The sequence below is a fragment of the Leptinotarsa decemlineata genome, unplaced genomic scaffold (assembly GCF_025532065.1).
Source record: "Leptinotarsa decemlineata unplaced genomic scaffold, Ldec_3_MD MMD2_tig00000505_RagTag_RagTag, whole genome shotgun sequence".
NCBI classification, from domain to species: domain Eukaryota; kingdom Metazoa; phylum Arthropoda; class Insecta; order Coleoptera; family Chrysomelidae; genus Leptinotarsa; species Leptinotarsa decemlineata.
This window is the reverse complement of record NW_027412549.1, coordinates 6,423,862-6,438,465: the sequence shown is the minus strand read 5'-3', so window position 1 is coordinate 6,438,465 and position 14,604 is coordinate 6,423,862. Positions and strand designations below refer to the sequence as shown.

The following is a 14,604-nucleotide window of genomic DNA, read 5'->3' as shown; positions in this document are numbered from 1 at the left end:
AAGTAGTTTACAGTACATGAATATTACTGGAGTTTTTTCCCAACACCAAATCGTTATTTTTACACCTCGACACGTGTTACGACAGTTTTATCTTCCTCTTGAAGATGATCACTTGGTGATCGAAACACGTGTCGAGGTGTAAAAATAACGATTTGGTGTTGGGAAAAAACTCCAGTAATATTCATTACTACACCAAAGGTTCCAAACAGTACATCATAAGTTTACAGTACAGTTAAACGAAAAATGGCAAATTTTTAAACTCTATACGATGCCATATTTAAATTTTAAAGTCGACGTGTACTACATTTATGGGCTACAATCATAAGGTTTTTTAAAATATTAGCTTATTTCATTCAATTATATTAGCCACATATCAAAACAATCGTTGACATTCACATCTTTAACACATTTGCGAAAAATAATATCTATAGACGTCTTTGACGTAATATGACAACCTCTGATTTTCGGCGTTATTAGCTGTTAGTTGTTACATTGGCTGGAAACTTGAGGAAGATTTCCGAAAACGAATAAGATATGTAGGTCACGGTCTTGTAAAAATCAGTTCAATCAAGCAAAGGTATTGATTCATCAACAAATTTTTTGAAAATTATTTACCTAGATTCTAAAGACTGTTTATTGTCATGTTTCAAACTTATGAAAATAAAACAAGTTATATTGAAAATAATTTATTTGAAAAACAAGTATTTGGTACGATTGATTCAAATAAAAGTACTAAATATTATGACATTTCAAACATCACCGATGATTCATCTATCTTAATATGTTATATAAATATTAAATATGTTGAAATAAAATCTCTGTACAGTAGAGCTTCTCAGGCTGAAAAGAGTTTCAAAATAAACCTACTTTCTTCTTCATTTCTTGTTGCTTCCATCTAGGGAGTTTTTCAAACTCTTTGTATGACATGCTGAATATCGACACAAAGTCATCATGGGTTAAGTACAGCTGTAAATGAAAATATAATTTAAAAAAAACTACATACAGTATGTCTCACTTCTCATGGAAACACCCCCGTATCTTCCGTAATATTCGAGGTAGAACGATGAAACTCTCAGGACTCTCTCAGGGGTTGGCCAAAGTGATATACTCTGTCCGCCACTCGCGATGGAACACCCCATTTTTACGGTAAAACATATTAAGGGGCAAAATAAGCCCAAAATTCCTTCAGATTCGTGATCAGGACTACCAACTTAGTACGGATACACTTTTTTCCTGAAAAAATTTCAGTCCTGAAAAATCCGAATTTGTCTCACTTCTTATGGAAACATCTCCGTATCTTCCGTAATATTCGAGGTGGAACGATGAAACTCTCAGGACTGTTGGAAATTCTCAAAATGCACCTACCACCTGAATCGGGTTGGCCAAAGTGATATACGCTGTCCGCCACTCGCGATGGAACACTCCATTTTTAGGTAAAACATATTACGTCGCAAAATAGTTCGCTTCCAATACCTGAACCCCTTCATTCTATCTGGAGAGTACTCTCAGGTATGAAAGATACAGATGCTGTGAGATGCTATCATCCATTTTGAGCCTATCAGAGGAAAATGTGACAGCACCACATTCTCAGATTATCGAGATAGTGTGAAGGAGTGTATGAAAAATTATCGATGGCGGCATCTATTATAACTGAAGAAGATTATTCGTAAAACTAATTCTGGTTGCTGAACATCCAAATTCTATCCCAACCAGAAGTGAGAGCTCCCGATTGATGAGCAAAAACTGCAAAAAAAATGGAAAAAAACTATGTTCAAAGGTTCACATCTCGAAAACTGTACAATTCTGAGCTTTGGCTGTGGACACTTTCAATCAGCACATCAAGAACTACAACATATCAAAATTTCGGCAAAATTCAAGGCAAGCCATTTCTCATAAGAAATGTGCGGGGTGCTTTATCAAAATATCGAGGAAACATTTTACCATCCGAAACAAAATTAATCTTCATACTCATTGCAACACCGAAACAACTGTTGACAGGTTGAATTTAGATTATTTAACCTTCTTGCTGAATTGTCTGAAATCATTTGAAGGGATTGAATTACATCAGTTTCATTGAATCATGCGGTGCCCTGAAATCACCATGAAAAACAGTTGCTCATTGATATTTACTGTCAACCTGACAATATTGTTGAAAGATCTTGTATCAACCCCCAGACCAGTTTTCATTGCATTTGTTGTTTCTAGTATTGTTGTTTTTTGAATCACCGTTGTTCCCGTTGTTTCTGCCGTGTTTTTGTTCCCATTGTGTTTATTGTTCCTGTATTTGTGTTGGATATTGTTCCTGTGTTCCAGTTGTTTTCTGTTCGTGAGTTCCTGTTCATATTTTAATATTTCTGAAGTTCTCATTTTAACTGATATCAGCTCATTTCGATTGACAAAGTTCAACATGGCACGTCTGTCACTTCAAGAAAAAATTGAAATTGTTGTAATTGTTGGTTAAGGGGTGAGATCTTATCGTGAAGCGGCCGCTGAATTTAATAGAAGACACCCACTAGAGGTAACTGTACACCCTAGAACTGTACATAAAATATATAATCTATTCGTGAGCACCGGCCAAGTAACAAAGGACAGAAAAATTGTAAAACATCATATTGATGATGATACGATATTGGCGGCTCATCAAGCTGATCCTAGAATTAGTTTGAGAAACTTATCGCTTCAACTCAATATGAGCCGCAGTAAAATATGGAAGTGTTTAAAGAGACATAAAATGCATGCATTCAAACCCAAATTTTTACATACTTTGCACGAAGGAGATGAAATCCGCCGTATGGAGTATTCTTTATGGATGCAGGGAAATTATCTCAATGACAGGAATTTTTTAAAGTATATCTTATACAGTGATGAGGCTACCTTTACCACAAATGGTGTGATATATCTTTCCAGAACATGAGGTTTTGGGCTGAACAAAATCCAAATTGGGTGGTGAATTGTAGAGACCAAATATCTCAGAAAGTTAATGTGTGGTATCCTGAACGAAAATATTATCGGGCCATTTTTTTTCGATCAAAATTTAAACGGACGACTATTCGTTGATTTTCTCGAAAATGCATTTTCCGATGTGTTGGAAGAACTACCTTTGGATGTGAGACACAGCATGATTTTTCAGTTAGACGGTTCACCCGTTCACAATAGTGGCATAACAAGGGTTTGGTTGAATAGAAATCTACCTATGAAATGGATAGGACTCAATAGCCCTCTAGTAGTATGGCCACCACGATCCCCAGATTTAACTCCACTGGATTTTTATTTATGGGGAAACTTGAAAAATAAAGTTTATAAGGGTAGGCCAACAAATAAGGAAGATCTCCGTGCAAGAATTATACAAGCGTGTAGAGAAATCACACCTAGAGAACTGAGAAGAGTTGGAGGAAATAATAGAAGGCACATAGAAAAATGTGTTCGATTGGAGAGAAATTTCATAGAAGGCACGAACATATAAAATTGTCAACAGTTAAATCATTTGAAATTGATTGTTTTGTTTTTTAATTGAAAATGTCATTTTGAAAGTAGTACTTCAAAAGAATTTTGAACTACATAACATTTTTCGCGACAAAATATCCTTGTGGGAAAATGAGATTATGAACTAACATTAACCATCCTAAAACCTCACTGATTACATGTTTCCGTTCCTCTTACAAAATTACCATTTTCTCTCTTATTGAGAAGGAATAACTTTCCTGACAACAAAATAAAAAATAAATTATTTATGTGAAAACAAAAGTGGAGTTTCTCTTAAACAATTTCGTTCATGTTTTGATGTCAAAACCAAAAAAAATCTACTTCAATTATTACGGAAGATACGGGGGTGTTTCCATGAGAAGTGAAACAAATTCGGATTTTTCAGGACTGACATTTTTTTCAGGAAAAAAGTGTATTCGTAGTAAGTTGGTAGTCGTGATCACGAATCTGAAGGAATTTTGAGCCTATTTTGCCCCCTAATATGTTTTACCGTAAAAATGGGGTGTTCCATCGCGAGTGGCGGACAGTGTATATCACTTTAGCCAACCCCATTCAGGTGGTAGGTGTATTTTGAGCATTTCCATCAGTCCAGAGAGTTTCATCGTTTCACCTCGAATATTACGGAAGATACGGAGATGTTTCCATAAGAAGTGAGACAAATTCGGATTTTTCAGGACTGAAATTTTTTTCAGGAAAAAAGTGTATTCGTAGTAAGTTGGTAGTCGTGATCACGAATCTGAAGGAATTTTGAGCCTATTTTGCCCCCTAATATGTTTTACCGTAAAAATGGGGTGTTCCATCGCGAGTGGCGGACAGTGTATATCACTTTAGCCAACCCCATTCAGGTGGTAGGTGTATTTTGAGCATTTTCATCAGTCCAGAGAGTTTCATCGTTTCACCTCGAATATTACGGAAGATACGGAGATGTTTCCATAAGAAGTGAGACAAATTCGGATTTTTCAGGACTGAAATTTTTTCAGGAAAAAAGTGTAATCGTGGTAAGTTGGTAGTCCTGATCACGAATCTGAAGGAATTTTGAGCCTATTTTGCCCCCTAATATATTTTACCGTAAAAATGGGGTGTTCCATCGCAAGTGGCGGACAGTGTATATCACTTTGGCCAACCCCATTCAGATGGTAGGTGCATTTTGAGCATTTCCATCAAACCTGAGAGTTTCATCGTTCTACCTTGAATATTACGGAAGATACGGAGATGTTTCCATAAGAAGTGAGACAAATTCGGATTTTTCAGGACTGAAATTTTTTCAGGAAAAAAGTGTAATCGTGGTAAGTTGGTAGTCCTGATCACGAATCTGAAGGAATTTTGAGCCTATTTTGCCCCTTAATATGTTTTACCGTAAAAATGGGGTGTTCCATCGCGAGTGGCGGACAGAGTATATCACTTTGGCCAACCCCTGAGAGAGTCTCAGGGGTATATATATATATATTGGGCCAACCCCTGAGAGAGTCTCAGGGGTATATATATATATATATATATATATATATATATATATATATATATATATATATATTGGTTGGCCCTGAGACTCTCTCAGGGCCAACCCCTGAGAGAGTCTCAGTCTCAGGGGTTCACTGCGTGAACACAAGCGAGACATAAGTGGAACCATCTATTGGCGTGACACCCAAGTCAACTTGCCAAGTTTTTATGTCAGTGTTGATGGTTTGACCAATCAACCGACAACTGCGTTGGCAGAAATTTGGGAAGCTAACCTGGAATGTCATCGAAAAACGAATCCACATGTTTCTAGAAATGATATGAAATCGAGAAAGGTTAATGCAGTCAAGCTGCTGGAAAATAATTCCATGAAAATCAAAAGATAAATAATTAAGTACCATTCTGATCATTCCCATATTGATTTCAATTTGAGAGCCACCGGTAGACAGCTGTTTCAGCCTATTGGACATTGTCAGTACTGGGCAGGCGGTCCTCGATTGAAGACAAAATGTGAAAAACCAAGAAAAGTACTTAATAAAAATAACTGTGTAAACGCAAGCAACACATAAGTGGAAACACCTATTGGGTGTCACACCAGCTGTCTACCGGTGGCACTTAAATTGAAATCAATATGGGAATGATCAGAATTGTACTTATTTATTTATCTTTTGATTTTCATGGAATTATTTTCCAGCGGCTTGACTGCATTAACCTTTCTCGATTTCATATCATTTCTAGAAACATGTGGATTCGTTTTTCGATGACATTCCAGGTTAGCTTCCCAAATTTCTGCCAACGCAGTTGTCGGTTGATTGGTCAAACCATCAACACTGACATAAAAACTTGGCAAGTTGACTTGGGTGTCACGCCAATAGATGGTTCCACTTATGTCTCGCTTGTGTTCACGCAGTTATTTTTATTAAGAACTTTTCTTGGTTTTTCACATTTTGTCCATTAGTTAGGGAAGCCACAGATTATGCTGTAGACGACCCCTCCCGATATAGAAGGCCCCGACACTCTGTCGAATGAGGCCCTCATGTCCCCCGTTAACGGATGAATAACTTTCTCATCCATCCCACCCCAGCCAGGTAGGGGTATCCCGTGAAGGGCGGCACTGATGTCTAAGGACTTCATGCCGTCATCAATCAGTCATAAACCCATTGGTCCTTCTCGAGACCAACAATCAGTCGAAAGGGTAGGGGAGCTGGACTCCAAACCTGAAAGAAATGAAGATGACCTTCTGCGTCACATTTTGTCTTCAATCGAGGACCGCCTGTCCGGTACTGACGATGCTCAATAGGCTGAAACAGCTGTCTACCGGTGGCTCTTAAATTGAAATCAATATGGGAATGATCAGAATGGTACTTATTTATTTATCTTTTGATTTTCATGGAATTATTTTTCAGCAGCTTGACAGCTGATTAAAAACAAATTGAACATATAAATTGACGAAAGAAAGTTAAACAACATGTATAGGATTATTTTGGTTTGACAAATGTAAAAGCTTCACATAAATGTCATTTTTCAAGGGACATATTTGATAATCTTTGACTCTAAAGAGAGAGTTGATTGATACCATTTCCATTTTTATTATTATGTTTTCTGGTGTAGTTTACTGCTGAGATTATTAATGTCAGTCATCCAATCAGAAGACTTATTAATTTTAACCGTTTCAAGAAAAACGCCTTTTTCCAGTAAGTTACTGTATATTCTGCTGAGATTATCAATGTCAGTTTTCTTATTCATTCAATCAGAAGACTTATTAATTTCAACCATTTCAAGAAAAACGTCTTTTTCTCAAGAAAGTGACAAATCATATACATGCGTTTCAGGCTTGAGTGCTATGTTTGATAAATTATCTCATTTATTTATATCAAGACACTCAATAATCTTTATATCTGTATATCTCGTGTTGGGAATCACACGTTAAAAGGTAAGACCTGGTTGGTCCTTACCTCGCACAAGTGTCGACTTCTGAGGGTTGTCGTTCGTAGGAGTGCGATAGCTGGTGAACGGAAAAACATATTTTAAACATATTTCCTGGATCCGGATGTCACGCAGGTAGCTATAGCTGCGCCTACGTGGTGATGTTGATAGTATTCTTGTAAACAAAAGATGAATCAACTGAAACCACGAATATGCGGCTGATGGCTCCGTGCTTTTGAAGTTCTTTTGACAACTACGTGTTGCCCATTATCCGTGCACTTGGCTGCACCATTCTGATGATAGGCCAAAAGTCCATCTCGAAGATTCTCTCGGACAAAGTATGACGAGCTGTTTTCCCGGGTTTCGCTGCGTTCTGTGTATTTTATCCTCATAAGGATAATTTTCACAACGTTTCGGCAAAGTCTCATTTGCCATCTTCTGGTGATGTCTGGAGTTTAGTTGAAAAACTCCAGATTAGTATTAACCCTGACAAGAGTCAGACGATACTATCCACCTTAAGGAAGGTACATCCGGAAGGACACGTCGTCTTCAACGGACAGGAGATTTCGTGGACAAAACTGGAAGTCACCCTTAACTACCATTCAGGTCCCATATCCGACAGAGATTAAGGCTGGCGAAAGACGCTCGACACAACTTCTACCCCATCATCGGACACAGGAGTAACCTGGATCTCGAAGCGAAACTGCTCCTGATCAAGACCATCCTACTCCCCATCATTTTGTATGTCTCAGCTGCCTGGAGAGAGTGCGCAGAAACATATAGACGCCAAATCCAAAAGTTTACAAACACCTGCTTGTGGGCGGCAGTAAACGCTCCCATAACTTAGTCAGTGACACCCAACACTCGTCTCCAGCTAGGTACAGTAGAGTCAGGTTTTACAAATAATCAGACCACAAGAGGTCATATTTCAATCTTGCGGTCACATAATTGACACTTTTTTCGATAGTATAAATATTCTTGTAATCATTAAATATAATAATATGAAATATTAACGTAATCCGCATCTCTTACCTCTTTGTTAAGAGGATTGATTCTGGTGGGTAACTTGTCATTTGGTCCTTTTAGAATATCCACTGGGTATTTATCGTACTGATCAAAATCACTGTGGTAGGATTTATCATGATTTGATATTCCATTTGTTTCTTTTCCATTGGAGCAAGAATTTCTCATTTCTACTTCCTGTCTAACCTTTGAGAAGGTCTTGTAGTGCTGAAAATACAAATTTTCTTGATCAGTTTCAAATTCTTTCCTCACAAAAATGGTAAATGAAACTATTCACATTCAATTGCATTGATAATTGGAACGTTTTTGATTTCATAATGTTGGACCAATATCACCTAAGGTAATATATGGAATCAGGGAAATGCATTGAGACTGATCGCCAAAGTCTCACCAAAGTGTTTTTGAAAAACATTGATATTTTTAACATTAAGTAAGAACTGATTTTTTAAATAAATGGCATATCCATAGTTTATGATTTTAAATTCATATTTCTAACCTAACCAGTAATAAATCCATATATTCACCTTCCAAAATTGTTTGTCCCATGTTGGGAAAAACCCTGTGAAAGTGGGAGGTTCTTTTTCTTGTTTTATGTGTATAATTGCTATATTCATATCTCTGTCTGTTGGATCTATAAACAAAAAAATTGGTAAATGGAGTTTGTTGTTAAATATGAGATGACTCACCTGTTTGCAAATATTCAATGGCAATCTGAGCACTCAAACGCTTTTCTTCTCTTGAACACAACTTTCCAATCCACACATAAAGTGAATCGTTGGTATCCAAGAGCATTAAATGCTCTGGAACTAGGTCTTTTTGACCAAAGAACATAATCTCTTCAGCTGAAAACATAACAAAATCTATGACCAAGTTCTACAGATTATAATCCCATTATTTCAAAAAACTATAGTACAGAAATAAGAATATATTTTTTGACGAAAATGTCCGGACTCATTGATACCTAAGTACCTATAACATATGACGAACTGGAATATAAACTGAGAAAGAATCAAGATTACATGAAGGGGAGGCAGTATAATCAGATGAAATTTAAAAATGTGTCAGTAAATTCTTTTCATTTTAAAAAAATGATCTTGACAAATGGGATTGTCAGTGGCATTGAATTCAACTCTCGATATAAATTCTTTCAAATGATTCTTTATGTGTGCTAAAAGTTTACATGTATTTAATAAAAAATAGCAGTTGAAGTATGTCATGTATTTTTGTAGCTCCATATCTTAATAAATATTTGTTATACTACGCCGTGGTATAAACTAATCGATAGAGAATTTTGTACTTCATACATTCCTTTGTTTGGAAAATGATGAAACAGCAGAGCACATACTTTGTGCCTGCCCCGCTGGGGACCGAATCAGGTTTTTAGAGATCGGCAGAGCCGTACTCTTATCATCTGACCTGAAAGATCACTCACCACACAAACTAATCGGCTTCGTTGAAAAGCTGGATTTTTATTTTTCTGTCTCTTTTCAGCTATATGATGTCGTTAGGCGATTTACGGCCATGTTTTCTCTACGAATTCAAATTGAACCAAAGCACTGCCGGAACAGACCAAAAAAATTATTCAGGCATTTGGCAATTAAAGTGTTAATGAACGCTCTGTTCGATGGTGGTTGGCGAAATTTCGTTCTGGAGATTTTCGCCTCGAAGATGAGCCCCAAAGTGGTCGACCTACGGTGATTCAGGACGAGGGTGTGAGAACTTTGATGGAGACTGACCCATCACAAACGGTGCATGAGATGACGGAAGAACTGGGCGTCAGCTTACATGCGGTTTTTGATGGTTTGAAACGTATTGGAAAGATGAAGAAGCTCGAACCAAACCCACCAAAAAGGCTGTATGGTGGTTAGCGGCTAATGTGATTTACTATAACTTTCTGCAACCGGGCCAAACCATCACAGCAGAGTCCTATTCTGAGGAAATTGACAAAATGTGTTGTGTCAGCAGCAGCCGGCACTGGTCAGCAGAAGAGTCCGATCCTGATCCACGACAAAACCTGTCCGCACGTTTTACAAATCACCGTCCGAAAATTAAATGAACTGAGCGTCGAAATTCTGCCTCACCCACCATACTCTCTAAACCTCTCATCAACCGACAAGCACTTTGACAACTCTCTCACCGGTACAACCTTCGCCAATCAGGAACAGGTAAAAACGGCCTTCGTTGACTTCATCGAATCTCAGTATTAATCGACTTGTGTTACGTTGACAAAAGAGCACTGTTTCAAATAGTGCTGATTTCGATTCAATTGAATAAGTATTCATTGAGATAGTACAGTTTACAGTAGACTCATAGAAACGGACAAACCTTCTGAAACAATCTAAAAATAGTAAATATTGCTATAGCATCCTATCTGTCCAAGCTATTGAAAATTTTAAACACCAAGTTTCTTAGTGGTTTCTTGCATGATATTATTAAATTGAATAAATGAAACAAATTCGCTTTTAACTCTTAAGGCTTTCATAGTTCAGATTAGTGACAAAAATGTTGCAATGCCCCTAATGCATCGTGAAATACAAAGGAACTTATATCAGGAGAAATAGACACTATGTACGTACTATTGCCTTTTGGAATACAGTAACTTAAACTGAGAAAATATTCATTTCATTACCATTGAAATTCCCATTTGATGAGCAACAATGGAACAAACGGGGTGGTCTCAGGTCCTGGTCATTTTTCATCATTTGGGTAAAGTACAACAATTTACCACCTAATAAATTGAAAAAGTCTTCCTTTTCTTTTCCTGAAAATTGATTGAATTGAAAAGATTAAAAATATAGGTAAGGATTTTTAATCACATTTCGCACTAGTATTTCTAAAGGGACACAACTCAAAAATCAATATGAAAAAAATCGATAAATATTTCTTTATCGATCATATAAACTGTATCAAGTTGATACAGTATCATCTGAACTATATCAAGTTGATACAGTTTGGATGTTAATACAACTTGATACAGTTAATACAACTTGATACAGAAATATTTACCAATTTTTTCATAGTCTCAACTCAAATATACCGATTTTTGAGTTGTGGCATTTTAGAAATACTAGTGCGATTTGTATAAATGAATTAGCAGAACCACATGAACTCACCTTCTAAAATAAGTTCAAAATCCTTCCCCGCAAATCCTTTTGCCATCTCTCTCTGGTCTCCAGTCGAGTAGGATCCAGACCAGATATAAGCTCTCTTGGATCTTTTCAGTACAAAGCAATAGTTTGAGTTCAAAGACGAAGCTTTAACGCTAACCTGAATAGCTTTACTGCTATAAGTTGTAGAACCAAAAACATGTAGAAGGTACTGGGATGGCATTTTCAAATTTTTACCAGAATCTTAAAATTAGAAAAAAGTATAATTACAACAGAAAAAAAGCTTTTGACGTACCCACAAATCAATTCAAACCTAAGTAATATGACGCATACTTGCCCTTGGGTTTTGGGCTACCTATCGGGCGCGTCCCCAGGTGGCGGGTAGGGAAACGGCCAGGGGACTGGGAGCCCTGCCCGGGAAGCCAATGTGGCCTTACGGACGGGATCGCCGGACACCTGGTCAGTGGCAGAAATAAGTAGGGTGAAGGGAATCAAACCTCCCCAAAAGCCTTTGCAAAACATGCCACCGTAGACCAGCCTTCCCAAGCTAAGGTGTAAGGAATCGTGTCGACAGCTGAATGGCCGCAGGGTGATATGCAGTTACGAACGATCCCCTTGGGGAACCGGGCGAAACCTCATTGAAATCAGCCTTCCTCTGGTAAAGTGAGGCTCTTCGAGAGTGACCAACTCTTTCCCTGCTACTCTTGAGAACAAACATGAATGAAACAAATACAAAAACACACATAAAAAACAAAAACCAATTCCGAGACTGGACAGAAATGCTCACCTCAATCTATGACGGTGGATGGGGATGAACAGAAATTGTCCACCCCAATCTACCGCTCGGAATAAGGCTGGACGTGGCAGATCACCTCGTGATAGGTATAATACAAAGGCCAAGGTGTAAGCGCATTTGCGGCGCCGAGGCCAAAAGGAGGAAAAGAGCGAAAGCGGCAGGAGTGGCAGCCTGCTCCTCCTTCCCCACTTCACCTCCAACAGCAAGGGCACTTCCTGCGGCGAGCGCCAAGAGCTCCTCCTTGAATAAAGGCAAGGAACCGGCTGCCCCTGCAGGAAAGCGCCCTTACCTGAGCACCTTCACGGAGGGAACCCCAAGAAGGTTGAAGAAGCCGCGCAACAACAGTAATGTCGCTGCACCTTCCAAAACCTTCACAAAGGCCGCCGTGAGACACCTTAAGGTTGCCAAAGAGAGTGTGTGCTCGGCGAGTCTTGGCCTTCACCTGCCGATATAAAGGAGATGTATCCTATTCACCTTCCTGGAAAGGCGGAATGGACGATGACCTAGGAGAACAACTCCTAGGGAGGATGTACAATGGGTCACATGTGACCTAAGTGCTGTGGGTCTACACTCACCCTCCCTACTCTACAGATACAGAGAAGACGCATACTTTCTAAATCAACAACACATTTTTACTAACCATCGTAATCTGTTCCTTTTCCTTTGAAAATAGTCAACTTTCCTTTAAATAACTGTAAAAAGTGAGCTGTTTCTCTCCCTTCAATTATACGAGCTTGAAATCCTAGTTGGCCTAACTCATCATCGATTTCATTTAACTTCAGAGTGGTAATATTTATTTCCTCCTGAGTTGCATGAGAGCCCTAAGAAGAAGAAATGAACATGTTATCGAGTGTAATGAAAATAGAAGTGAATAATTCAGCAATTTTCAGATGGGTCGGAAAACAAGGAATAAAACACTATTTGTTACCTAAATATGTAGAATTTCTGTTTCCTATGTACTTACCAACCAACTGTAAAGTAAATGCTTTTGTTCTGCTAAAGCTTGATAAGTGTATAAAATAATGTAACAATCTCCAGAGAAAAAGTACCCGTGACGCTCTTTCGATATTTCGACGATATTAGTTTGTTTTATCCTCCAGATGGTCAAACTTCCAGTACCGTCATCCATCAACTGCGTTTCTGCCGCCAAACTGGGTCGATCTTCCAATGTAGAAGCGTTATATTTGGAAACTAAAATAGTAGGTTTTATACCTAGAAGAAAGAAAGAAGTTATTTGGATGAACTAAAATCAATTTTTCGCAGAAAGGTTGTCTTGGAAATGATTCATAATTTCAACAAAAAAATGTCAGGATGTAAAATGTTATTATCGGAAAACTGACGATGAATAATTGAATGAAAAGGATATACATATTTAAGTAACACTTTATTTTGAGATTTTCACTATATAGTTTACAAAACTACAACACGTGAGACATGTGTTTTACAATACAATGGTTCAAACAATACTCCAATAGGGATATGGTATATTCAAGCTTTGTATATAGAGTCTATATATATATACAAAGATTCGAGCCTTATCCTAAACTACTTGATGCCCGCGTAGAATTTAATTCGTTACATCAAGTTTCATGACATGCCATTTTAAACAAATAGTTACAATACATATTTTTTTATCAAACCAAAACTTCAGGTTTCTAACTTCAAAACTGACGAAGTTGAATACAATCTTCGAACCCCTATTTTTCCCCTTGGGGGTGGAAATTCTTGATTCCCTTTCTTGATGCTTATTTACGCCTACCTGTATATTTCAAGATTCTAGGTTCAGTAGCTTCGGCTGTACGTTACTATAAGAGCGGGCAACAGCTAGTAAGTAACGTATATTTTTACTTTGAAAATATAGTAACTAAAAAAAATATACTAACTGCCCTCACGCGTCTGCCTGTGTTCAGGTGGCGTTCTCAGCGATGGTGCTTCATTGCTTAGATTGCCTCTCTACCCCCGCGGATAGTCCCCCGTCGTCTTACAGTAGGCGCGACGCGTAATGACTCCCTGCGTTGCGTCAAGATAATCTTATCGTGATAACTTTTGAAGGATTCGTCCAAATTACTTTGTGTAAAAGACAAAGTTTACCTATAGAATACTCAAAACGACAATTGTATAAATTTTTATAAGAATTTGACAGATATTCTAGAATGTGCATTTTAAAAAAGTATTCAATTCAATCGTATTTATGGCTCAGTAATTTGCATATAGTGGCTACCACATAAGAGGTAGATATTATGCTATCGCGGACTTTCATTTAGAACTATTCAGATAAACAATCTTACGGTACATTATCTGCACGTAATTCCAACGGTATAGGGAGTAGGCAGCCCACGCTAAGATAGCTCTCAGGGAGCAAGAATATTTCTGACTCACTTAATACTTATTGTTTGTTATATTATGACCAAAATTACACAAAACTTGTGTAAATTGTAGCCTATATGTTATTCTGATGTATAAGCTGTATTTATGTTAAGTTTCGGTCGGTCGGTAGCCAAGCGGTTCGGCGTGGGTGATTTGTTCACTCACTCGAATTGACTGCCGTGTTGGTCGGTGGTTCAAGCCCTAATCTGAACGATCGATCTTCACTTGCTATCGTCCAACCCGTGTTAGGAATCATACGTTAAAAGGTAAGACCTGGTTAATCCTTAGCTCGCACAAGTTTCGACTTTTGTCGAGGGTTGTCGTTCGTAGGGGTGCGACAGCTGGTTAACGGAAAAACAGATTTTAAACATAAACAGATTTTTTTTTCATCTAAATCCGTTTAGTCGTTTAGCGTAAAAGAGCAACAAACATATATATACATACATA

The 14,604-nt window shown here is 37.8% G+C and overlaps 1 protein-coding gene across 5 annotated transcripts in view; it reads right to left on the bottom strand.

Annotated features, from left to right (window-relative positions):
- Window positions 1–688: 688 nt before the first annotated feature.
- Window positions 689–14,604, bottom strand: part of qua (villin like protein quail) — a 94,410-nt gene continuing 80,494 nt past the window's right edge. For 3 of the 5 annotated variants that reach the window (XM_023163910.2, XM_023163906.2, XM_074173820.1), the window contains 8 exons: window positions 12,755–13,002; window positions 12,431–12,611; window positions 11,001–11,237; window positions 10,517–10,648; window positions 8,574–8,729; window positions 8,412–8,518; window positions 7,897–8,094; window positions 690–966 (listed from right to left, as the gene is read on the bottom strand). In XM_023163910.2, the coding sequence (XP_023019678.2) occupies window positions 853–966; window positions 7,897–8,094; window positions 8,412–8,518; window positions 8,574–8,729; window positions 10,517–10,648; window positions 11,001–11,237; window positions 12,431–12,611; window positions 12,755–13,002 (1,373 nt within the window). In that variant the 3' untranslated portion in view covers window positions 690–852. Of the gene's footprint in view, window positions 967–7,896; window positions 8,095–8,411; window positions 8,519–8,573; window positions 8,730–10,516; window positions 10,649–11,000; window positions 11,238–12,430; window positions 12,612–12,754; window positions 13,003–14,604 lie in introns of all 5 variants that reach the window. The other 2 variants (XM_074173818.1, XM_074173819.1) reach the window with 1 other exon arrangement.